This window comes from Lates calcarifer, unplaced genomic scaffold (genome assembly GCF_001640805.2).
Source record: "Lates calcarifer isolate ASB-BC8 unplaced genomic scaffold, TLL_Latcal_v3 _unitig_2006_quiver_642, whole genome shotgun sequence".
In the NCBI taxonomy this organism is placed as follows: Eukaryota; Metazoa; Chordata; class Actinopteri; family Centropomidae; genus Lates; species Lates calcarifer.
Window position 1 is genome coordinate 1 of NW_026115916.1, and position 25,653 is coordinate 25,653.

Below are 25,653 nucleotides of genomic sequence, written 5' to 3' on the forward strand. Positions count from 1 at the left end.
CCCTAACCCTAACCATAACCCTAACGCAAGCTCAGAGAGACTCGTGGCTGGTGTCGTTGGAAAGCCCATCGTGGAATTAGTGGGGGAGCATGTGGGTCTCATGACTCTGCGACCACCACAGACAAAGATATTGGGCCAAATACAACTGCACCCCCCCTCCATATCACTATAGCTCGCTGACGCTAGCTCGTAGAGACATGGGGCTGGCACCGTTGGAAAGCCCATCATAGAATTAGTGGGGGAGCATGTGGGTCTCGTGACTCTGCGACCACCACAGACAAAGCTATTTGCCAAAAACCAAGTGCACCCCCTGGCACTTCTGGCTAAAACCCTCTATCATAGACAAACCTCAGCCAGAGTGAATTCTCGCTAAGGCCGCACCCATATATGAGGCCCAGGGAGCATACAGAGTATATCTCAGCAACGCAAGCTCAGAGAGACTCGTGGCTGGTGCCGTTGGAAAGCCCATTGTAGAATTAGTGGGGGAGCATGTGGGTCTCGTGACTCTGCGACCACCACAGACAAAGCTATTCGCCAAAAACCAAGTGCACCCCCTGGCACTTCTGGCTAAAACCCTCTATCCTAACCCTAAACCCTACCCTAACCCCTAACCCTAACCCCTAACCCTAACCCTCCTAACCCCCTAACCCTAACCCTAAAATCCTCTATCCTAACCCTAACCCTAACCAAGTGCACCCTCTATCCCTAACCCTAACCATAACCCTAACGCAAGCTCAGAGAGACTCGTGGCTGGTGTCGTTGGAAAGCCCATCGTGGAATTAGTGGGGGAGCATGTGGGTCTCATGACTCTGCGACCACCACAGACAAAGATATTGGGCCAAATACAACTGCACCCCCCCTCCATATCACTATAGCTCGCTGACGCTAGCTCGTAGAGACATGGGGCTGGCACCGTTGGAAAGCCCATCATAGAATTAGTGGGGGAGCATGTGGGTCTCGTGACTCTGCGACCACCACAGACAAAGCTATTTGCCAAAAACCAAGTGCACCCCCTGGCACTTCTGGCTAAAACCCTCTATCATAGACAAACCTCAGCCAGAGTGAATTCTCGCTAAGGCCGCACCCATATATGAGGCCCAGGGAGCATACAGAGTATATCTCAGCAACGCAAGCTCAGAGAGACTCGTGGCTGGTGCCGTTGGAAAGCCCATTGTAGAATTAGTGGGGGAGCATGTGGGTCTCGTGACTCTGCGACCACCACAGACAAAGCTATTCGCCAAAAACCAAGTGCACCCCCTGGCACTTCTGGCTAAAACCCTCTATCCTAACCCTAACCCTACCCTAACCCTAACCCTAACCCTAACCCTCCTAACCCCCTAACCCTAACCCTAAAATCCTCTATCCTAACCCTAACCCTAACCAAGTGCACCCTCTATCCCTAACCCTAACCATAACCCTAACGCAAGCTCAGAGAGACTCGTGGCTGGTGTCGTTGGAAAGCCCATCGTGGAATTAGTGGGGGAGCATGTGGGTCTCATGACTCTGCGACCACCACAGACAAAGATATTGGGCCAAATACAACTGCACCCCCCCTCCATATCACTATAGCTCGCTGACGCTAGCTCGTAGAGACATGGGGCTGGCACCGTTGGAAAGCCCATCATAGAATTAGTGGGGGAGCATGTGGGTCTCGTGACTCTGCGACCACCACAGACAAAGCTATTTGCCAAAAACCAAGTGCACCCCCTGGCACTTCTGGCTAAAACCCTCTATCATAGACAAACCTCAGCCAGAGTGAATTCTCGCTAAGGCCGCACCCATATATGAGGCCCAGGAGCATACAGAGTATATCTCAGCAACGCAAGCTCAGAGAGACTCGTGGCTGGTGCCGTTGGAAAGCCCATTGTAGAATTAGTGGGGGAGCATGTGGGTCTCGTGACTCTGCGACCACCACAGACAAAGCTATTCGCCAAAAACCAAGTGCACCCCTGGCACTTCTGGCTAAAACCCTCTATCCTAACCCTAACCCTACCCTAACCCTAACCCTAACCCTAACCCTAACCCTCCTAACCCCTAACCCTAACCCTAAAATCCTCTATCCTAACCCTAACCCTAACCAAGTGCACCCTCTATCCCTAACCCTAACCATAACCCTAACGCAAGCTCAGAGAGACTCGTGGCTGGTGTCGTTGGAAAGCCCATCGTGGAATTAGTGGGGGAGCATGTGGGTCTCATGACTCTGCGACCACCACAGACAAAGATATTGGGCCAAATACAACTGCACCCCCCCTCCATATCACTATAGCTCGCTGACGCTAGCTCGTAGAGACATGGGCTGGCACCGTTGGAAAGCCCATCATAGAATTAGTGGGGGAGCATGTGGGTCTCGTGACTCTGCGACCACCACAGACAAAGCTATTTGCCAAAAACCAAGTGCACCCCCTGGCACTTCTGGCTAAAACCCTCTATCCTAACCCTAACCCTAACCCTAACCCCTAACCTAACCCTAACCCTAACCCTAACCCTAACCCTAACCCTAACCCTAACCCTAACCCTAACCCTAACCCTAACCCTAACCCTAACCCTAACCCTAACCCTAACCCCTAACCCTAACCCTAACCCTAACCCTAACCTAATCCTAACCCCCTAACCCTAACCCTAAAATCCTCTATCCTAACCCTAACCCTAACCAAGTGCACCCTCTATCCCTAACCCTAACCATAACCCTAACGCAAGCTCAGAGAGACTCGTGGCTGGTGTCGTTGGAAAGCCCATCGTGGAATTAGTGGGGGAGCATGTGGGTCTCATGACTCTGCGACCACCACAGACAAAGATATTGGGCCAAATACAACTGCACCCCCCCTCCATATCACTATAGCTCGCTGACGCTAGCTCGTAGAGACATGGGGCTGGCACCGTTGGAAAGCCCATCATAGAATTAGTGGGGGAGCATGTGGGTCTCGTGACTCTGCGACCACCACAGACAAAGCTATTTGCCAAAAAACCAAGTGCACCCCCTGGCACTTCTGGCTAAAACCCTCTATCATAGACAAACCTCAGCCAGAGTGAATTCTCGCTAAGGCCGCACCCATATATGAGGCCCAGGGAGCATACAGAGTATATCTCAGCAACGCAAGCTCAGAGAGACTCGTGGCTGGTGCCGTTGGAAAGCCCATTGTAGAATTAGTGGGGGAGCATGTGGGTCTCGTGACTCTGCGACCACCACAGACAAAGCTATTCGCCAAAAACCAAGTGCACCCCCTGGCACTTCTGGCTAAAACCCTCTATCATCATCATCATCATCATCATCATCATTATCCTCAGCCAGAGGGCCGCACCCATATATGAGGCCCAGAGAGCGTACAGAGCGTATCTCAGCAATGCAAGCTCAGAGAGACTCGTGGCTGGTGCCTTTGGAAAGTCCATCGTAGAATTAGTGGGGGAGCATGTGGGTCTCATGACTCTGCAACCACCACAGACAAAGCTATTTGCCAAAAACCAAATGCACCCCCTGGCACTTCTGGCTAAAATCCTCTATCCCCTAACCCTAACCCCTAACCCTAACCCTCACCCCCGATCTCAAATAGACTTTGATACACACTTTCATTACATCAAAATACTTAAATATAGATTAAGCTAAAAAAAAAAATTTGAATAATGATGATCAAAAGACATTCCAGAATTATTAAGTTGAGAACATTTCAGTTTTTTTAAATTTAATTTTATTATTTTATTAAATTTTATTTTATTTTTTGTGCCCTGGGCCTGAAGAAGATCCAGTGGGGTTGAAATGCTGCCAGTTAAATGGACATTTCCACAGAAAGCAACAGAAGAAGCAATATCTTACCAACAATACAAACCTCCTGATACAACCATAGATTTTACATCACGGCAAAGGATAAAGAGTTTATTATGAATTTGAACTAATAAAGTATCAAAAGTTACAGATCTACACAGATAATTCACTAAAATAATTTTAAAAAACTGGAATAGCATTTGTTGTTTCAGTATTTACAATTAAAGCAGGGAATGGATTTGAAGTGTTCACAGTAGAAATGCTGTCAGTATTATCAGATCAGAAATGATAGATGAGGCTAAACTACTGAGAGCAGGGTCAGGGTAAGGGTTTGTTCACACCCAGTCTTTCAGAGTGATACAAGAAATATCATATGATTCATTCAGAGAGAGAAAGTCTGGAGCTCGTGAGTTTAGTATTTAGATCAATAACCAATCCGTGTTCTATGAGTTTATCACGAACAATTAATCTCTGCTCCGTGCTCCGGACCAGAAGGTGGCGGTAATGCGGCTAAAACGCTGTTTACTATCCGATAAAACCCAAGAAGAAGGAGGCGGAAGGAAGAAGAAGGAGGAGGGAGGGGAGGAAGGAGGAGGTCGCGGTTTCTTCGCTCAGTCTTTCAGTTCAAGATGGCGGATACCGAGGGTGAGTCGGCTGCACGTTTTATTGAAACATTTCTACACACCAACTTTACCTTCAGAGTCCAATCTAACACTTTAACCTGAAGCTATTTAAATACAGAAATATAATCACTGTTCCTTGACCTCTGAACCATTTGTCTGTGTTTGACGCCAAACTGCATTGAGAAAAAAACAAATAAAAAATACGTTACATTACAGAGACGTGCTCTGCTCTTAATTTGAACTATGATTGTTTTTTCCAACTTCACACTCAGTTTGTCAGTTCGGCGTTTAGATCATGTATCAACAAACAGAAATACAAGAAATATTTGAGGTTTTATCACCGGGGGAGGGCTGGTGCGGCTACCCACAGAACCCACGTGTGGACGCTTCTTTACGGAAAGTTTCAGGCAGTAACATAGGGAATAAACCAGGTTTAAAGCGGGAATTAACGGGGTGTAAAGAGGGAATAAACATGTAGAAATGAGTGTGTGTAGCAGAGTTGGGGGTGAAGTCCGTACACGTTGAACCGCCTGTTGTTAATCAGACTGAAGCTGACGGTTTTCAGCACAGTCTCAATCCTGTTATTGATCATTCAAACCCGATCGGTTCCCTGCATTAATCTCTGCTGGCCCACCTGTGTATTGATTGATTATCAGCTGTTTGATGTTTTAGTTTTGTAGTTCATATGGCCTGTTAGCTCCGTGTCTTAGCAGCTGATGCTAACGACCACGTGCTGAGGGACAGGCCACGTGGGCTGCTGCTTTGCCTCATTAAACATTAATGATGTGAAATAATTTTTAATGTTTACAGGAATTATAAGATTTGTTTCCTGTTGAAATGACCAACATTTATCTGAAGGTTTGAAGTTAATAACTAACAGTTACTAACACTCTTCAGGCAGAGCTGATTTATTAATCTGAATCAAATTTCCACATCATTTTTTTTTTTATTGAAACAGTGTGTGATTTGTGTTTCAGCAGCATCAGTGAAGAAGAAGAAGAAGGTGAAGAAAGTCAGTGAAGAAGAAGTCGGAGTGAGTTTTTATTTCATCTGCAGACGTGAGGTTTGATTTTCCTGCTGGGAGAACATGAATTATTCACTCTCTATTTCACAGGAGATCCAACAGAGCGGAGACTTCTTCATCCAACCAGAGTCCAAAGTTGTCTCACTGGACACGTCTCAGTGGCCTCTATTATTAAAGGTGACACACCTGAGACACATCAACAACTAAAGATAAAACACTGAAGCTGTTTTGGTATAATTTTCTATTAAATGAAAGTGCAGTTAATAAACCTGTAACATTAGATCTTGTTGTACAGGTGTGTAACTTATGAGTTGTTTTTTTCTGAGCATCACAGCTGCTGTTAATTTTGACCATAGTTTAATATGAACTCTTCAGGTCCTGAATGTGCAGTGTCATTATTATTATTATTATTTTTATTATTATTGTTGTTGTTGTTGTTGTTTATCATTATTAAGATTGTTTATTCCTGAGTCTCTATCATGTGACATGATGAATCAGTTTATCCATTCTCTGAGTGGCAGCCATCTTGTCTCTGCCTGCTCCCGTTCTGGGGGTGGGGCCTCTTTGTGGTGCCTGAGTCATAACAGCGTTCTGCTGGACCATGACCCAGAACCACATGAAGAGAAAGACTTGACGGAACCGCTGCCGAGACGACTTCCTGTTCTGATCACATGATGTGAAGTCTTAAATCACCAGGATAATGCAGAAAAAATCTAACAGATGACGCGATAAAACTTAATTTTAAATATAAACACAAACTGATTTATTTTATTCTGAGGGGAACTGACAAACAGGATGGAGATGACATCAGATTAGACTGTCAAAATAAAAGTGGGCTTGAGTTCATATAGGAAGTGAGCAGATTTTAGCCGCAGATTAAAGAAGCCATCTGATGTTTTTTTTTTTTTTTTTTTTTTTTTTTTTTTTTTCCCTGCAGAATTTTGACAAATTAAACGTCCGGACGACTCATTACACCCCGTTACCAAGCGGCAGCAACCCTCTGAAGAGGAGCATCCAAGACTATGTCAGGTAACGTAATGCTAAGCTAACATGTTAACATCACTGTGAGCACATGTTGATTAATGTACTTCCTGTTTCCTGTCAGGTCGGGCTTCATTAACCTGGACAAACCAGCGAACCCATCATCGCATGAGGTGGTGGCATGGATTCGGAGGATATTGCGGGTGGAGAAAACCGGTCATAGCGGGACACTTGACCCGAAGGTCACGGGCTGTCTGATCGTGTGTGTCGACCGTGCTACACGATTGGTCAAATCTCAGCAGAGTGCAGGTACGCAATCTTGACCACTTCTTGTTCATTAGCGTTAGGAGGAGAAAACTTTGTCCTGTAAAATTAGTTGATCTGTGTTGTACTGATTGTAGCCACTTGGCTGACAGGCATGTCACCACATTAAAACCCAGCGGCCCCCTCACTACTCTCTGTGTGTGTTGCAGGTAAAGAGTATGTGGGAATCGTTCGGCTGCACAATGCGATAGAGAGTGAACATGCTCTAGCTCGGGTAAGTCAGCCGATCAATCGATAGACACAGAGTTATTGATTAGAGATTTACAGACATCAGAGTTCAGATTACAATTTTAATGAAACAGTCTCAGACTAAGATGAAATGATCAGTGATGGCTCGGTGACCTCAGGTGTTAGCGGAAGAGAGACACTCCTGTTAAACCCTCAATAACCAGTCACGTGACCTTTACTGACTCAGGTTCTGTCTGCAGGCATTGGAAACACTGACCGGCGCCTTATTCCAGCGACCGCCGCTGATCGCTGCCGTGAAACGTCAACTGAGAGTTCGAACGATCTACGAGAGCAAACTGATCGAGTACGACCCTGAGAGGAGGCTGGGTGAGATCATCTGTCAATAATCAGTAACTGATAACTGAGAGGTCACAGAGGCATCATGGCTCCTCACCATCAGGTGATGTCAGAGCTCACCTGTCTGTGTGTTGCAGGTATCTTCTGGGTGAGCTGTGAAGCAGGTACCTACATCCGGACTCTGTGTGTCCACCTGGGTCTGCTGCTCGGGGTTGGAGGTCAGATGCAGGAACTGAGGAGAGTCCGGTCTGGAGTCTTGGGAGAGATGGTCAGTATCACTTCCTGTTTACCTCAGAGGTCAGACCCTGAGGTCAAAGTGTTGAGTTCAGTCTGGCTGCTCGGTGCCGGTCTGATAATTAAACTTTGAGACAGAAACCTGCCGCAGAGACTCGGTTCACATTGTCTGTAGATCTGGAGCCTCACTGCTGCTGACATCATCATGACATCATTCTGCCACAGCTGATGTCACTACATCATCAAGCATACATGTTTTCATTGTGGTTTTATCGTAGGACAACATGGTGACGATGCACGATGTCCTGGACGCTCAGTGGCAGTTTGATCACAACAAAGACGAGACGTATCTGAGGAGAGTCATCTTCCCTCTGGAGAAGCTGCTGGTGTCTCACAAACGTCTGGTGATGAAGGACAGCGCTGTGAGTCTTCCTCGTTTTCATCCTAACAAACACCTGTTTACAGGTTTCCTCTTTGTTATCTTTACTGAGTCCAGAAACTCACCTGGTGACTGTGTCTCCAGGTGAATGCCATCTGTTATGGAGCAAAGATCATGCTGCCGGGTGTCCTCAGGTATGAAGATGGCATCGAGGTCAACCAGGACATTGTCGTCATAACGACCAAGGGGGAGGCCATCTGTACAGGTGAGAGGTGTGCGTGCGAGCGTGCAGGTGAGAGATGAAGCCACATGATGACCTCAGTAGCTGCAGTAGCTCTCGGGCTGTGATGACCTGCTATCTATCACCCTTTTCTGATGGCTTCAGTGAACATTTCCACACACTCAGGTTTAATCTGAGATTAACCAGTCAGATTAATCAATAAAATCAGATCAATAATTAGTCAGACGCAGATGATTAACAAGTGTTTCCTTGTCTGTTGTCCAGCTGTCGCTCTGATGACGACAGCTGTGATCTCGACGTGTGATCACGGTGTCGTGGCAAAGATAAAGAGGGTGATCATGGAGAGAGACACGTATCCTCGGAAGTGGGGTCTGGGACCGAAGGTGAGTAATGGATCTGCTCTGGTTTCAAACTAAACCCTAAACCTCCAGGTGTCGACGTTTGAACACGTTTTTATTTGAACCAGGCAAGTCAGAAGAAGATGATGATTCAGAAAGGACTCCTTGACAAACACGGGAAACCGAACGGCAGCACACCGCAGGACTGGAAAAACCAATATGTCGACTACAGGTACATGTCACATGTGGAGGGTGGGGCTGATGCAGGTGTGTTCAGACTGACAGGTGTGAGGCAGTGGTGGGGGGGATCTGAGCTGCAGACAGTTATCCCTTCCTGAGCTGACGTGCTCTCTGAGGGAGTCAGTCTGCCACAGAAACTTTCAGGTTTGAGTTTCTTGGCTCAGCTGTTTGCTGAGCTGCTGCTCACCTGAAAACAGTCATGTGACTTCACAGCTTCAGGATAAATATTCAAATGTTAAACTTTTAAAAGCCTTGTTTATTAAAACGTAATTTTTCATTTGACAGTGTCTCCAAGGCGACAGAGGAGTCATGTGATGCTTCAGTGAAGGTAAATTCACCTTTTCAGAGTTTTAATGAACTGCTTCTCTTCAGGCTGGTTCTTTACGCTGAGAATTGATCTGAACTTCCTGTAGAGTCTGACCTCTGATCTGTGACCTCTGTGCTCTGTAGAGGAAGAGGGAGGCAACGGAAAGTGATGGTGAAGCAGTGACGGCGCCCTCCACGCCATCAGCAGAGGATGTGAAGAAAGAGAAGAAGAAGAAAAAGAAAGAGAAAAGAGCAAAACTGGAGGAGGCAGAGCCTGTGGAAGAAGGGGCGGGGCCTGAGGAGGCAGAGGTCAGTTTTGTTTGATTTTAAAGGGCAGTTCTCAAAATTTAATGATGCATTTGGACCTGCAATTTTCATCATCAAACATCTGAAATAAGAAACAAATCAACCTCCACCTGGGTCACATGATAAAGAAAAAGATGCTACAGAAACGTCACGACGTCCGACAGAAACATGTCACTTCTGCAGTTTACATGAAGATTTACAACAGAATCGGATTTCATCTGATGTCATCTCACTAGTTCTTAATGTAAATCACATGATTTGAACGTCTTGTTATTGAATGAACACGTAACAACCTGTTGGTCATGTGATCAGACGGCTGGGGGTGGTTTTATCACAGGTCAGTGATGATGGAGGAAAAGATCAGTAGTTAGTTTGTCCAGCTGATCAATATAAAGAAATGATGAGGAATTGACCTGATTTCAGTTTCAAGTCTTAATGACTTGTTATAAACTTGATGAAGCTTGAAACTTTGTTCAGGTAATGAGTCCATTCATTGATAAACACACTTGAGTCAGATTGAAGCTGTTTGTCTCCTGCAGGTTGAAAGTGCCAAAAAGAAGAAGAAGAAGAAGAAACCGAAAGAGGGCGACACATCAGAGTGATGATGGATCAACAGGTGAACAGGACACTGTCAGGCTCCACCTACTGTCACACCTGTCTGAACATCTGGATGCAAAGCATTCTGGGAGTTTAATAATGGACTGCATGACTGCAGAAAAGAGGGTTTTTGTTTTTTATATGAATTTTATTTTATGTTGTTCTCAGCTGTAAATACCTAAACAGGAAGCCTGTTTGTAATTTCAAAATAAAAGTCTGTTTTCTGTATTTGTTGGCACAGACATTTCAGTTCGTTCAGTTGTGTTAACAGACATCAGTCAGCAGTTTAACTCATTTCATGCTGAAAATAAACACACTTTGTTTTAATTAATTTCAGGAGGATGGGGTCAGAGGTCAGAAAAATGTAGAGGCCTTTTACTTTAAAAATGCTAAAGGGAAATATCTAATTATAAAGCCTAAACATGGTTCAATCAGTGTTTTCAAATTTAAGTTTAATGAAATGTGATTTAAATCTTCAGGTTACATGTTAATCTGTAAATAACTACTAACAGCAGGTTAATGTGACATCTGTTTAAATTTACTGATGATAAATATTCATATGAACCTTGATGTTAAAACAAGCTTCAGTTTAAACTCTAACAGAAAGAAAAGACGACGAGCTGAGAGAAGCTTTTTATTTGAACATAAAAACAAACTTATTCAAAGATTTAGATTTAAACTGTATTAGTCTGAATGTCCATGAACAAAATGAAAAACATTAAGTTAAAGTTACAGTAGTTAAAACTGCAGCAAGTGATTGTCCTTCAGAGAATTATTGTGAATTTTTATTTTAAAGCAGCTTCTTAATATTACTGTTTTTATCTCTTTCAAATATTTTATCGCACATCTTGTATAAATATTACTTTCTGAATGGCAGTCTGGGAATGTGCAGTAGAGAAATCACACTTTGTGCAACATGCCAAAGGTGTTCCCAGTGTAACCGTGGATACCTCAGGATAAGTTTATCAGCTGACAGAGGAATAACAAAGTCTCTGGTCAACTGTGACATTAAATCATAAAAATATGTTAGCATATCACAGGATAACAATCAAAACAACAGAGAAGCTAACTCAGAGGCTTCGCTAACTGCGACACTTCTCCCGTGGAGAACAGAGGAGGAGAGGTGAAGGGAGAGCCTCCTTTTACAAGGAGGAGCCCTCAAAGTGCACGAGACTCAAATGTTCCATGTTTATTTTACCTGTCAGGTTACTATTTACATAGATTTAGTGTAACTAATTTACACAAGCTATAAGTGACACCAGAAGCACCACCATGTGGCCAGTTTTAAACATTAACCCACTTTATAGTGATGAACCATAGGGTTTTTTCTGAACAAATATTGAATATTTTATCAGGTCAAATTTATGGTCATGTTTTAAATGTTTCAGAATCATTTAGTTACTGTAAAAACATTCACCTTTACCCATAATGCAGTAGTGATAGCAGCTGGCAACAGAAAAGGCACATTTAGTGAAATAAAATAATTTCAATATTTAGTAATTTCACCCCAACAAAGACATTCTTTGGATTCAACGTTTCACTGAAAACTGTTCCCATTTCCAAACATGATGTCACACAAGGTGTTTGGCCCCCCGTCAGGTAAGACTCATTCTGATTGGTCAGACACAGTGGCAGGTGAGTGGGTCTCTGTGTGAGCTGGTGATGACTCGGACTCTGTGATTGGTCAGTTTCTGCAGGTCAGAGATCAGCTGCAGCAGACGAGGACTCGGCTCGTAGACGACCAAGCTTGGGTCCGTCGGGTCCGGTCTGTAGTACGAATCCAGGACCTCCAGCATGTCGAGACGCCGCAGCTGCTGCAGCTGAAGGAAGTCAGCATCCGAAACGTGGTGATGTCTGAAACACAGGAGTGAGCCAGTTGTCATGGAAACAGCAGAGCACTACAATAACCGATGACCTCAACCTGCTGAATGAAGGTCACCAGGTATCACGGACTCACCTGATTCGAAGTGTCCTCAGGTGAGGGAACAGCTGTGGGAGGAGTCTGACCAGGTTGGAGGAGGAGCTCCAGGGCTCCAGGTGCAGGTGTTCGAGGTGAGGAGCTCTGAGTGAGACCACCTGCAGGTCTTCAGGCTGCAGATCCACACAGAGAGTCAGACTGAGGAGGGAGGACGGCAGGAAGTCTGCATACACTGCCAGAGGATGGCCTCCTATTGGACACACAGAGTGAGGTCATTGTGACATCAGTGTGTCTCAGCGGTTTGACCGACAGGTACTTCAGTAACATAAACAGAAAAGTTCAAGTTATAGTTCAAATATTTCTTCAGTAAAAGCGATGGATGTGTTCTGGATTAATTTGAAATAGTCAAAATATGGCAACAAGTTACAGTTTCTATTTAAATGTTTTAACTGAAGTGAAAGCACTGAGTTTGAGTGCAGGACAAAATAATGAATAATAAGCGTTAAATGTCAGAGAGACAAGTCAAGTCAAGTCAAATTTTATTTATATAGCGCCAATTCACAACAGAAGTCATCTTGAGGCTCTGTACATATAGAGCAGGTCTAGACCGTACTCTTTATCTTATAAAATTTACAGAGAGAAACCCAACAGATCCCACCATGAGCAAGCACTAGGCGACTGTGGCAAGGAAAAACTTCCTTTTAAGAGGCAGAAACCTCGAGCAGAACCGGACTCAGGGTGGGCGGCCATCTGCCTCGACTGGTTGGGTTTAGACAGAAAGAGAGGGGGGTGGGGGAATGGGGGTAGGAGAAAGACAACATTGCAGATACACAGACTAAGTCAAAATGTAAATAGTAGTAGTAGTAATAATAATAATAATAATAATAATAATAATAATAATAATAGTAATAATTATTATTACAGCTAAAGGAATAATAATGACAAACAATGGTACATTAATAGCACTAACACTATCAATAACACTAGTAAATGTTTAATTATTGTTGCATCATGGGTTGAGCTGGATCATGGGAGCAGCAGGAGACTCTCCAGCTCCAGAGGCAGAACCCTGCAGTGAGAGACAGTAGCAGAGAGAGAGAGAGAAGCACAGCCTGGGCAGTAATGTGCTTGAGGCAAGAAGCACACAGTTAAAGTGATGCAGCGATATTAAGACAGTTAATAGTAATCTCGTCGGCAGGACATCATGGACAACATTTACTAACTATTAATCTTAACTGATGCATTGAGACTGACCCAACCCGCCGAGGGAAAAATGGTATCCTGAAATAGGAACCAGAATAATGTGCTAATTAAAAGTTAAGGCATAAAGATGAGTTTGTCTAATATCACTAGGGAGGTTGTTCCAGAGGAAGGGGGCCCGATAGGAGAAGGCCCTGCAGCCTGCTGACTTCTTTTTGACTCTGGGGACAGACAGCAGCCCTGCACTCTGAGAACGCAGAGCACAGGAGGGAATATAAGGGTTAAGAAGATCAGACAGGTATAAGGGGGCTAGCCCATTTAGAATTTTAGTCATTAAGAGAACTTTAAAGTCTGATCTAACATGAATAGGGAGCCAGTGAAGAGAGGCTAAAACCGGGGTAATATGGTCAAACCTTCTTGATTTGGTCAGCATTCTAGCTGCAGCATTCTGGACCATTTGCAGACTTTTAGTGCTAGCACGCGGTAGTCAAGATCCACGCTGAGACTGTGGAGTCATGACAGGAACAACAGGAATAATTGGGCATCATCAGCGTAGTAGTGACATTAGAGGCCATGTGAGTGGATAATTGGACCCATGGACATGATTTATGTTGCAAAGAGAAGGGGCTTCAGTACCGATCTTTGGGGAACCGCTGTGGGGTGGGGATAACAATATTTGTCTTTGCCACGACACACTGAAGGAGCGCCCGGTGAGTCAGGATTCAAACCAAGAAAGTGCTTTGCCCAAGGTGCTGATAACCACAGAGGACTATCAGACTATAGAGGTATTTCAGTGGACTGGCTCTTAAAGCCTGATCTGGATTGAGGATGTCGCTCTGCAAGAGGAATTCTGAAACCAGTTTGAAAACTGCCCTTTATTGACCTTAGATAAGAATGGAAGCAACAAAACCGGTCGACAGTTCTCGACTCGGTCGAGAAAAATGTCTTCTGGAGCTTCGAAGGTTAAAAGGTTTAAAATGTAGTGAAACATCGTTTTAACGACCATGTGTAGTTATTGCGTCAGATTTCTGTTTCTCACAGTATAATTACAGTAAAGTCACAGTAGAAGAGCTGCAGTAGATTGACAGTAGCCAGCAGATGTCCCGTAGGTGTTCAGACTCACCATGCACGCTGAGGTTGCGGAGCTGAGGTAGTGATGACAGCCATGTTTGCAGGTGACAGGTGGGCCCAGGTACTGAGTACAAGTGGAAGATTGACAGGCTGTGGAGGAGGGACAAAGGCTGCAGAACTTCCTGCGTCACCACAGCGTCGTAGTTCAACAGCTGCAGGTCAGACAGCTTTAGAGTGCTGCCACCTGCTGGATGACAAACACACCTGTGGTCACACGTCTTAAGGTGCGTCAACTCTCTGTCATTCATTCAGTGTCACGTGTGTGTGTTTACCTGTGAGGTGGGCAGGGCTGAAGAAGTCATGTGATAGGGTCCTGTAGGAGATCATGGTCCAGGACAGGTGTTTGAGCTCGGTCAGGTGAGTCAAAACTCCGCTGAGCGTCGGGACTCTTAGACTGCCGTCATGATGCAGCACCAACGATGTGAGACGAGTCAGCTGACTGACAGCGGCCAACAGGTGAGAGGACGCACAGGCGAGCTGCACATTACAGAGACTGAGCTGCGTCAGCTGACGACTCAGAGGGAACAGGAAATCCAGGTTCTTCAGTGGCGAAGAACAGGAAGTGATAGACAGACGCTGCAGTCGGTGGAACAGTTTCAGTTCGTCCACACCTCCTTCTCTCCAGTCATCCAATCGCAGTGCATGGAGAACTGGAAGCCAGGTGGACAGCTGCCTCAGGTGTTTCTTCTTCCCTGAGCGCACGGACACACTGCCCACGTGCCTCTGAGCCAGGCTGCGCCAGAACGGGCGGTTGTACTTGGCGAAGTGTCGGAGTACGATGCTGAAGCCCCGCCACAGGGGGGGGGACTTATCCAACAGGTGTCTGAAGTGTGAACAGGTGCAGCGCACGCTCAGTTTGTCTCTCCAAGACAGAAAACTGAACACCTGCAGCCACAGCTCGGCGGGAAGCTGCGGTGCTGACGTCATTATGACCTCACACCAGAACGCCGATGTCAGCTGTTTTATCGATTTTTGATTATGTTTGCGGTCTGATCGATCGGAGGAACACGGACCATCCACGTTGCTATCTTTCCTCTTCTTCTTCCTGCTGCGTCAGTGAGCAGAGTGTGTGAACAGCGAGAGGTCTCACTCTGACTGTTTCTGCTGAGACCAGATTTCATGTTTTATATATATATATATATATATATATATATATATATATATATATATATGAATAAATAAAACAGAAATAACGTGGAAACGGGTGATAAATATGTAACAGAACTATAAAAAAAAACACCAAGAAGTCCAGGAGGTTTCCACTGTCCTAAAAAAACAGAGAAGAAGAAGTGGTCGATGAGCAGGAGGCGCCAACGCGCTGCAGAACAGGAGAAGCACCAACGAAGAAGAAGAAGAATCAGGAAGAGAAAGTCGATCATCAGCGTGCGTGGACGGGATTTATTGATCAGATGGAAGGTGAGTAAACATCTGCCGATCATAATTGATCATCTGATGATGAACTGATGGATAGTTTGATTCATCGGAAGATTAAAGCCGATCAGCTGATCAGGTGATCAACTGATTTATGGATTTAAAACGAATGACTGACCCCGGATCATATTTTTAAAACTTTAGTATGTCTTAGTGTCAATCGCTGATCAATATTTTTCTGCTGAAGGATCAATAATATTGTCGGAGTTAACTGAGGCTTTATACGATCATGTCCCACCTCCTGAAACAAGAATACAGATAATAATCAATAATTAAAGCAAGGATCGTTTATTGTAAATAAAAATCAATCGTATACATTGATTTAGTCATTTCTGTCTCACCTTAAAACTCAAGTGAATTAGTGAGATTAAATAAATCACAGATGAAGTTTTTTTTAAATTGACAACATTAAATAAACAGACTGACGGTGTTTATGGATACTTATAAAAAACAGTTCTACCGCATGGAGCTGGGTCAGGGTTCGAGGACAGAAGGTGAAGAATCCAAACTTAAGATCAGATTTAAGATTCAATGATTCTTTTTTCAGCCTTTATTTGATCTGAGTTTCAGAAACACTGAAACTTTAAATGATGTAAACTGGAAAGTTCAAGTGTTTTTAAATCACATCTTATTTTGACATCATCAGTTCAGTCATATATTCTGGAAAGGTTCATGTACTTTAATTTATGTAATTTTATAACAGTATTAATATTAAAGTTTTAGTTTTAGATTCACAGGTGTTTAGTTTCTCATCAGTCAGTTCTACATGAGTCAAATACAAACAGTTGTAATAATAGTAATAATAATAATAATTTAAATGTATAAACCCATTTCTGTGATTGTGATATCACAATGCGAAAACTATAAAAACAAGTTTCATAATTTATGTTGTAAACATGTAAAAGTCTGGATGTCTCTCCATGAAATGTTTTATTGTTGTGTTCAATAACAACATCAGGTAAACTATGTTCTCAGGTGAGTCTGGTGACATCACGGTGGCCTCAGGAAACAGGAAGTGCTCTGCTGTCACGGGAAGTGCCCGAAAAATCAAAGATAACGCTGCTGACTGGCACAACCTGATGTTGAAATGGGAAAAACTCAATGAGGACGGATTCAACATCGCAGCAAACATCGTTAACATAAGACTGTGAGTTTAATTAGTTTGATTTATTTAATTTAGGTTTTTAATGATGAAGGATTCAGTGAGGCAGAGACAGGTTTCTGACACGAGTGATACTACAATGGATTTATCATATGTATATTTCTAATATAATTTTTTTATTCCACACATTCTTCATCCTTGTCAAAACCAGGTGCCTAAATTACCCACAATACACCTGGACCCCTGTAGGTGGGTTATCTTGCTTCTTTCTAAGGCTTGCCATCGTCTTAACTCATTCAACTCAGACGCTAAGATTACGGTGTTTTTACAGAAATGTTTCTCGCTGGACTGAAATTAAACGTGATGAAAATTTGACTTGTTGCATCTTAAAATTTTTTTTAAAATTGTTTAAATCTGCAGATTTTACTTTTTTTGTATCAACACACGTTCATGTTTCCTGAACTGGAGTTGTGATATAATGTTTGACATTTACCTGTTCAGGAGCTTCACCTGTACGACTTCCTGTCTGTCAATCACTGACATTTAACTTCTAACTGTGTGACCTCACTTTTCTCTCCTGTAGTTCTCAGAGAAATCAACAAGAGCCGGTGGACGAGTCTTCATCACCTCCATCATCTTACTCACCTTCCTCACCTCCGTCAGATGCAGCAGGTGGAGCTGCAGAGCTGCGGGACGAATGCTGCAAACTTCAGGACATCATCGACAAAATGGTGACACTTCCTGTCTGTATAACGTGATGAATAAAGTTTAATTTGAAAAACAAACTGTAACTGTAACTATCTTTTCTTCTTATGTTTGTCGTCTTCCTCCTGTTGTAGGTCGTTGTGGTGACGAAGATGGAGCGTCTGATGACATCACAGCAAGGCATTCAGGATCTGGAGGAATTTCAGTTTGGACCTGAAGGAAGAAAGTTTCCTCTGTTTCATACCTGGAACACCAATCAGTTTGGTGAGGCTGCTTTTAACACACACCACAGACTCACTTGTCCTGTTAACTGACTGAGACTCACCTGTAAAACACCAGTATCATCCACCTGTTCAGTCTGGTTTATCCACAAGTTTTGGGTTGGACTGTTTTCATCTAAACAAACTAACATTTGTAAAAAAAAAAAATAAAAAAAAACAATTCTGGTGTTCTGCTCTGGTTCTGGTCTGGTTTCAGAGTCGTCTGATGTTTCTTCTTGTTTCAGAGTTGTCGTCTGGCGTCCTGTGGGAAGCCTTCAGTCAGGAGCTGAAGTTGAAGCAGACAGTCCTGCAGGAACTCGCCCACACCTCCACCTCTGACCTCTGCATGGTCTATCTGTCCTGCTGGCTGCACCAGCCCTTCATCCCCAACCAAACCAGACTGACACTGGAGGCTTTGCTGCTGGAGACCGGACACCGCCCGCTGTGATGTCATCTGTCCTTTAGAGTCATGTGATCAATGTCAGGGTCATCCTTTAGAATCCAGGTGTTAGCCTAGCTGAGCACAGGGAGAGGGCATTAATGACTCACATCTCTCGTTTATCAAACAGGTGCAGCATCAGAAACAGGTAAACTCAGGTGAGTTCACCTGCAGCCTGGACTTTTTCTTGTCCACCAGACATATCTTTTCTGTCCAAGCAGCTCAAGGCCACAGAATAACTGAATGTTGATAAATATTTATTTAGTGGACATGAAATAAAAATTCAATTTGTCACTGACTGTAAAAGCAGTACAACTAGTTTTACTGCAGTGTTTTTCACTGCTCAGAAAATACCTCTGAATTTATTTTTGACATATTTACAGCAATCAACAAAAGCTTCTGCAAAGTCACCCAGAATTAATTATTAAAATTATTAATCCTATCCTGCTGTAACACGTCAGTCATGAGGGGTAACAAACAAACTGTTAAGGAACAGAGCTGGAGGACGTTCAGACATTTCACCTGTGATTTCTGACGATGTTCAAACCTCCATGGTATGAAATCATTCAACACAGAGGTGATATGAGTTTGTCACATCAGTTTATTGGAGGAACATGAAATGTATTTAATGCATTCAGCACTCGAACAATCAACATGACAAATCAATAAAGTTTGATTTCCTCCAAACTGTTTTCAGTCCGTCCTCACGTTGATTCTCCAAACAACTACAAATGTTCAGTTCAGGTTTGGAAAATGTTTTGTTGTGAAGTTTTATAAAAAGTAATAAAATAGTGCAACTTTTTTTAAACTTTGTTTTTTATATTTATCTACATATAAACATCCAACTAATCGGTTTCTATTTTTAAATGAACAAGTCCAAATATGGAAACACTGAAAATAAAGTTTACAAATTTACAATCTCTCCAGATTCCTTAAAAACCAGCAGGAGGACCAGGTGCCACCTATTGAGCCGCCGATGACATCATCGAAGGTGAGGACTGAATGAACCAAACAAATGTCAAGTTGAACTGAGAGTCTTTGTTCGTCAGTACGGCAGCCCAGAAGGGACACTGACACATCTTCTCAATAAATACTGATGTTTAATCTGTGAACCTGAAGTCAGGATTGACTGATCAGGTTATCTGTTGATCAGGAGATAAATATGTCGTTACCTGTTTGGTCATTTTATAACTTTAAATATCTGACCAAATAAAATAATAATAAAATGAACATTTATTGAGAAAATGTGACAACTGATTCATGAAGAGCCTCGTTCTGGTTTCTGAGTTTTGATGTTTCGGGAGAAAAATTTCAGGTGTTTGTTGGAAGATCTAAACAGGAAGTTCAGTCTGAAGAAGTAAGAACAAGACATCATGTCGACAGAGTCCGGGTCCGAGTCAACAGGTCCAGGTGTAAGAAGGAGCAGTTCATCCTCAGATGATGATCTGAAAAAGAAACACCTGAAACCAGACTGACAGGTGTGTTTATGCTCCGCCCCCTGCAGACAGGTGTTGCAGGTGTTTCATGGGTCCAGGTGTTGGATGTGTAAGACTCACAGCTGTAGTATTACCTGGGAGCTCATACTACCTTATAAATACCACCTTAAAAATCCAGACTTTCCCAGTGTGATGCGGTCCAGGTCAGTTTCTGGTCCTGCTCAGTGCAGATTAGACTGGATTCTGTTCAGGGTTTAGTGAGGAGCTTTGGCTCCGTCTGACGCCTCTATGCCCAGCAGGGCCTGGACCGCCTCCAGGGGGACCCCCTCTGGAGTCTGGATGTGCATAGTGGTCCCATCCGGCCCGTTGACAATGACAATCCGGTCTGATCCAGGCTCTGCCAGCTGGACCGTCAGCCCCTCAGTCTGGATGTAGATCTCCTGCCCCTCTTGCAGCTCTTTGGCCTCACACACATCTGTGGTGCTGGACTGAGACTGGGACAAGTCCTTCTGCTGAGAGGAGGCCAGAGTCTGGACTATGCTAGACTCAGGTGTCTGGGTGGACTCAGGTGTCTGGACTGTGCTGGACTCCAGTGTCTTTGTGTCTGTCGTGGTCTCAGGACCTGAACCCAGAGCTTTCTCTAGTTCCTTCATCTGGGCCGCGATGTCAGTGGTGCTCAAGACTTGGTCTTGGCCCGCCGGCAGATGCTCTACCAGGACGTCAGTCTTCAGAGACCCCTCCGCTTGGTCCTCACCTGGGGTCACCTCCATAGGTGTGGCAAGGGGTGGGGGCTCGATGGAGGAGCCAGAGGAGCTGGAGGACCAGAGACACACGTTAATAATCAGCTGTGATACATTAATCTTGACCCTCCAGCCTCACACCTTCACCAACACTCCGTCTCCATAAAACTACATGTTCTACCTGTACAGGTAGGACGGGGGCAGGGTCAGCTCACCTGGAGGCAGAGTCAGCAGAAGTGGTCAATGGTTTGGATCCTTCTGGAATCACCAGAGGGGACACAGAGACCGAGCAGGACTTTATAGAGCAGTTAGCAGGGGTCACGGAGGTTACAGAGGTGACTGTCGTCCCACCTTGGAAAAAAAAGACACATGACGTCAGTTACAGCAGCGTAACACAGGTAGAGAGTAGTATTGATGTAGTACACAGTAGTAGTGAGGTACTATAGGTACAGTATTTGTACCAGTTGTTTGCGTCTCGATGCCGTTCTGATGAACTGGGATGCTGTTCTCCATCTTGAATCTCTTTGAAGGCGGCAGCATCTTGGAATTCTGGAGAAAAGATTTTCTGATTAAATCATGATGAACTTGGACCAGGATCAACTGACACAGAGTCCTGGTTTCTATCAGAGTACAACAGGTCTTTGATATAAAGGTATGATGTTTTCTGACATATTGGACCCAGATCTACCCTGAACCTGGTTCTCAGAACCTGACCTAACGGTATGTTTACCTCCATGTATCGGACATTCTTATTGGTCAGACTGGAACTGGGAGACGCTCCAGGAACCACCTTCATCCTGTTCACCTCATCCAGGATCCCCAGAGACCTGGCAACCTGAGTCACACAGACCAGACCAGATCAGACCAGACCAGATCTGCTACAACCTTCGACAGAACGTTTCTGAACTCCACAGCAGAAAGAAGCAGGTCACAGCAGATTACAGTAGATCAGAGCAGGGCAGACGGCAGTAGATCAGAGTAGAAGCTCTCACCTCAATGTTCCTGACCTCGAGTGGCATGGCTCCGCCCTGCGGGCTGATGATGTAGTCCTGAGCAGCCTGTTTCACCTGAACCTGCAGGGACTCGTACTCACGGTAAATGTCTGGGAACCGAGTCCGAGCCGGGCCACCGCGCTCCACCTGCAGACCAGACAACACAGGTGTGTTATCACAAGACCTTCCTATCTACACCAGCTCCTCCTGGAGGATCCAAAACCAGATGAGATGATCCCTCTGGTTCTGACCCCCCGCCTGCGTCATGTGATCACCTATCTGTGTCATGTGATCTCACCTGTTGTAAGGTGGAATCAGTTCAGCCACGCGAAACATTTTACCTTTGCCAGCAGCAGCTCCCACAGACTCAACACTTTGGTTAAACGAGGAAGAACGATGTCCATCAGCTCCTCATCCTCACACTGCTCCACCAGCTGTGAACAACACATGGTTGTCATGGAAACACAACAACACTTCTTTACAGATCAATAAATCACACCTGTAAAGGCAAACTTTACTTTGAAAGTCCACATCTCTGCTTCCTTCCCCTTACCTCCTGAAGTCGGTCTCGCCTCCTCTCTGCCTGCTGCTCTGCTGTTGCCGTGGTAACGCTGAGCTTTGGAGGTCGGCCACGTCGACCTCGACGACTAACGAGGCCCACCATCACCTGAGAGAAACGAGCAGATTACCTGGTTATCTACCTGATATCTACTCGTGAAGAAGAACAGCAGCTGGAAACATGAGAAGGTTTCAGGCTGCGAGTACTGAAGACTGGACTGGACTAGATTAGACTGGACTGGACTGGTATAGTACAGAACTCACCTTAGGAGGTGGAGCCAGCGACCGGCCCCGACCCCGGCCCCGGCCCCGGCCTCTCCCTCGTCCTCGGGGCCGGCCAGGGCCCCGGTGATGGAGGCCCCTGAGTCCTACAGCTGCTGCTGGACCCCCCTCCACCTGAGGACAGATCGGAGTTTACTCACTAAACAATTGGTCAGTTAATCAGGTCATCGCTAACTAGTTGGTAATAAACCAAACTGATTAAGTAATCACAGATAAAAGCTGAAACTCTGAGTTCTGATTGGTCGATGGGTTCCTACTCTGCTTGTTGCCGTGGGAACAGGTTTGTCCTCCTTCTTCTTCTCCTCCTCTCTGACTGTTGTCTCCTGTGATTGGCTGACATCTCTGAGTGTACGTGGTGTGTTGCCGGGCTGGTCGCCGGATGGATCAGGATCTCCGTGGCTTGGGTTCAGTTTATAGTGCCGGTTCAGGCCTCCGGGACCGATGTAGGCCTTGTCACAGGTCTGGCAGCGGTGGGACCGGGACTTGTGGCTGTAGGTGAGGGAGGTGGAGGCGCCGGGGACGGGGCCGTCCTTCTTCCCACCCTCCCCCTCCTCTTCCTCCACACTCATGTCAGAGTAGTCGTCAGAGTCGGACTGATGGCTGTCGGCCAGGTCCTCCGTCTTTATGAACTTGTAGTCTTTGGCTTTGTACTTTGGCGGTCTAGAAACCCGACCTGATCTGGTCTGGACCTTCACCGCTTTCTTCTCCCTCTTCTTCACCTTCTTTTTCTCCTCTCTCTCTCTGTCCTTCACTGCTGGAGTTACAGGGGGTGGAGCTGCGGGCGTGGTCACGGCAGGTTGGGCAGGTGAGGCGGTCTGGACTGAGACTGCCGTGATGACTGCAGGAGGTTTGACCAGACTCTGACCGGCAGCTGTGCCATTAGCAGGATTTTTAATTAGCGGGACACTGACAGTTTTAGAAGAACTGGTCTTGACAATGGAAGCGGATGTGGTCTTAACAGTAGAGGGGGTCTGAACTCTGATGGGGCACGCTAAAGGTTTCTGACCCGGACCGGAGGCAGCGCCCGGTGATGTCGTCTGGCCTGTCAGCTTGTGGACCAATGGGAGGAGAGATCCAACAACAGGGGTGGGGCTTTGCAGCAGCAGCTGAATGGGCGGGTCGCCCGGACTCTGCTGCAGGAAGAACTGCTGACCCTGCTGACCAACCACAGGCTGGATGTGGATGATCTGAGCGCTGCTCACGCTGCCATTCGCCGACAGCTTCACCTGCGGATGATTGACAGCCACGCTCTTCTGCTGTGGGGCGGCACCAGGCTTCACTTCCTGTTTGGGAGGAGCCTGGATCTGGATCCTGACGGGCTCCGTCTGAATGGACAGAAAACCAGAACCTGCTTCACAACAAAGGATAAAACTTTGTTTCATAAATCATCTAAAAATAATTTCCAGATTAAAAATGAAAATAATTACAAACATTTCAAGTCAATGTGAGAATGATTTTTGTTCTTCTTTAACTGAACTCATTTTAAAAATCTGACGAGAAAAACCTGGCAGAAAAAACAAAGTTTAACCCTCTGAGACAAAATAAAAATAAATCAGGGAAGCTTTTACATTTTGTCCTATCAGATTCATTCTGTGATCCCAGTGAGGTCCTGACCCTCCGGTTGAGAACCACTGCTGTTGATGGAGCAGTTGAGTCCTGTTCTTACAAACAGGTGAGCTGACAGGTGAGTACAGACACACAAACAGAACCAGTGAGGGGGTAAAGTCACAACAGTCCAGATGAACCGGTCTGGTCTTCAACCAGTCTCGACCTGTGACCCACCTTCTTCTGGACCACCTGGACCCCGCTGGTCTGCATGGCCACCTGCTGGGCGACACTCTTCAGCTGCTGGGACGCGTTGTTCGAGGTTGTGGTCTTCAGGTTTTGCTGAGGGACTTGAACCTGCTTCTGCTGCTTCAAACCCTGCTGAGGTACCTGGGCCGGCTGGACATGGACCTGCTGCTTCATGGTCTGCTGGGGGACCTGGACGTGGACCTGCTGCTGGGGAACCTGGGCGTGGACCTGCTGCTGGGTCTTGGTGACCTGGTTGATGACCTGCTGCAGCTGACTGGGATCTAGGGCCGCGTTGTGGACCGGGATGGTTTTGACAAGCTGGCTCTGCTGGAGCAGCTGGGCGGCCTCTGTGTCAGAGACCTGGACGATCTGCTGCTTGGTGAGCTGGTCCAGCAGAGCCTGCTGCTCCTCGGCCGTCAGCCCGGAGCCCTCCACCAGACTACCATCCGGCTGCACGTAGATGATGGTGGTGTTGACCAGGTCCGGGCCCAGGCCGGTGAACTCTGTGCCCACCAGGATGCTCTGTTCTTCCGGGCAGCTCTGTAAAAAGTCCGTCAGCTGAGCTCCGGAGCCTGACGGTAAACTCTCCCCGGGCTGACCGCTCTGATCGGAGGCCTGTACGCTATCCCCGGGCTGGGTGATCTGAACGGCGGACGCTGACGGTAAACTGTCCGCAGGCTGAGTGCAGCCGGCGGCGGGGTGCTGAGCCGCGGCCACCGGCGGCTCCGCGGCTGTTATTGTTCTGACCGAACCGCTGTCATCCTCGTTGTCCGCCATTTTGGCAGTGAGGCTAACTGTTAGCTTAGCTCAGACTGGGAGCCAGTTGGTGGCTCAAATCAACCGGATCGACGGTCGATATCACCAAATAAATACAGTTTTAAAAGGTCTGTATGTGCTGATGGATAAAACGCTCCGCGAGGGATAAGGGCGTCATTAACGGGAGCAGTGATAACGGGAGCAGGTAACGGTTAGCGGGGGGAGTTTTGAACTAGCTTAGCTTAGCCCACATCAGGAGCGGAGTCACAGACTTCCCGGACCGGAACCGCTACTGGACCGGATTCATTAATATTATTACATTAAACTTTTTTTTTTACAGTAATATTTTTATTTCCTTTCAACAACAGAAATCATTGAACAGCCTCCAATTAACTATAAAGAATAGAAAACACACAGTTGTTGATACATGCACAAAATATATAGAAATATAAAGAAAAAATAAATAAAAACAAGGAGCCCCACGAAACAAAAGTTATTAGTTCATGTCCCAAGTCCATTCAGCGTAAGTCTTGCATCGTAAGAAAGAAACTACTTTCAAAATCTTTGCATTTGTAAAATAGTAACAGAGTATATGTAATAAATATATGACAGAGTCCTCAGGTCTCAGTTAAAGTTGAATCTTCCATTCTTTGTATCCAACTCTGATTCTTTCATATCCATATTTTCAGGCCTCAAATTCTGCTGGCGATTATTCTTGAGATTTTTCCAACTTAAATATTTTATATTTTGGAGATAAAATCTTCTTTGAATCTTAGCTTATTGAATATTAAACATTTTCAGTGGTGCTGTGGTTAGCACTGTCACCTCACAGCAAGAAGCGTTCCAGTCCCGGTGTCTATATGTGTTGGCCCTGCGATGGACTGGTGATTTGTATACGGTGAACCCTGCATCTCACCCAATGGCAGCTGGGATAGGCTCCAGCGCCCCACGACCCTTAATGGATAAGTGGTATAGATGATGGATGGATGGATGGATTTTGTGTAAGTGTTACATTTAATTTATAAAAAATATAA

At 45.4% G+C, this 25,653-nt stretch overlaps 4 protein-coding genes and 1 non-coding gene across 8 annotated transcripts; 3 read left to right on the top strand and 2 right to left on the bottom strand.

Moving 5' to 3' along the window:
* The first annotated feature begins 4,300 nt into the window (after positions 1 to 4,300).
* dkc1 (dyskeratosis congenita 1, dyskerin) lies at positions 4,301 to 10,103 on the top strand. 3 transcript variants are annotated; one of them, XM_018688796.2, is made up of 15 exons: positions 4,301 to 4,402; positions 5,358 to 5,413; positions 5,495 to 5,581; positions 6,342 to 6,433; positions 6,510 to 6,694; positions 6,859 to 6,923; positions 7,138 to 7,264; positions 7,372 to 7,502; positions 7,747 to 7,890; positions 7,992 to 8,112; positions 8,353 to 8,471; positions 8,555 to 8,658; positions 8,952 to 8,994; positions 9,117 to 9,281; positions 9,818 to 10,103. In XM_018688796.2, exons 1-15 carry the CDS (start codon positions 4,387 to 4,389, stop codon positions 9,878 to 9,880), a joined length of 1,518 nt encoding a protein of 505 aa, XP_018544312.1. In that variant the 5' UTR covers positions 4,301 to 4,386; the 3' UTR covers positions 9,881 to 10,103. The 3 variants fall into 3 exon arrangements, with proteins under 3 accessions (XP_018544312.1, XP_018544314.1, XP_018544313.1); XM_018688797.2 differs by having other exon boundaries at positions 4,317 to 4,402; positions 5,361 to 5,413; XM_018688798.2 differs by lacking the exon at positions 9,818 to 10,103 and having other exon boundaries at positions 9,080 to 9,258.
* LOC127139654 (small nucleolar RNA SNORD83) lies at positions 8,152 to 8,228 on the top strand. Its single transcript, XR_007809967.1, has one exon. It is a non-coding gene; the product is annotated as a small nucleolar RNA SNORD83 (small nucleolar RNA).
* A 393-nt stretch (positions 10,104 to 10,496) lies between the features above and the next one.
* Positions 10,497 to 15,213, bottom strand: im:7136021 (uncharacterized). Of its 2 annotated transcripts, none has more exons than XM_018688799.2 (4): positions 14,397 to 15,213; positions 14,117 to 14,311; positions 11,833 to 12,043; positions 10,497 to 11,729 (listed from the first exon to the last, which is right to left on the bottom strand). In XM_018688799.2, the coding sequence occupies exons 1-4, from the start codon at positions 15,049 to 15,051 to the stop codon at positions 11,495 to 11,497; spliced, it is 1,296 nt and encodes a 431-aa protein (XP_018544315.1). In that variant the 5' UTR covers positions 15,052 to 15,213; the 3' UTR covers positions 10,497 to 11,494. The 2 variants fall into 2 exon arrangements, with proteins under 2 accessions (XP_018544315.1, XP_018544316.1); XM_018688800.2 differs by having other exon boundaries at positions 14,117 to 14,308; positions 14,397 to 15,211.
* Positions 15,214 to 15,383: 170 nt separating this feature from the next.
* On the top strand, positions 15,384 to 18,753 carry cinp (cyclin-dependent kinase 2 interacting protein). Its single transcript, XM_018688801.2, has 5 exons — positions 15,384 to 15,540; positions 16,531 to 16,702; positions 17,241 to 17,388; positions 17,497 to 17,626; positions 17,868 to 18,753. The coding sequence occupies exons 1-5, from the start codon at positions 15,534 to 15,536 to the stop codon at positions 18,068 to 18,070; spliced, it is 660 nt and encodes a 219-aa protein (XP_018544317.1). The 5' UTR covers positions 15,384 to 15,533; the 3' UTR covers positions 18,071 to 18,753.
* znf839 (zinc finger protein 839) lies at positions 18,645 to 24,894 on the bottom strand. The gene is made up of 10 exons (XM_018688795.2): positions 23,852 to 24,894; positions 22,327 to 23,394; positions 22,052 to 22,183; positions 21,783 to 21,896; positions 21,571 to 21,663; positions 21,230 to 21,376; positions 20,968 to 21,072; positions 20,699 to 20,786; positions 20,453 to 20,588; positions 18,645 to 20,310 (listed from the first exon to the last, which is right to left on the bottom strand). The coding sequence occupies exons 1-10, from the start codon at positions 24,638 to 24,640 to the stop codon at positions 19,752 to 19,754; spliced, it is 3,231 nt and encodes a 1,076-aa protein (XP_018544311.1). The 5' UTR covers positions 24,641 to 24,894; the 3' UTR covers positions 18,645 to 19,751.
* Positions 24,895 to 25,653: the final 759 nt, after the last annotated feature.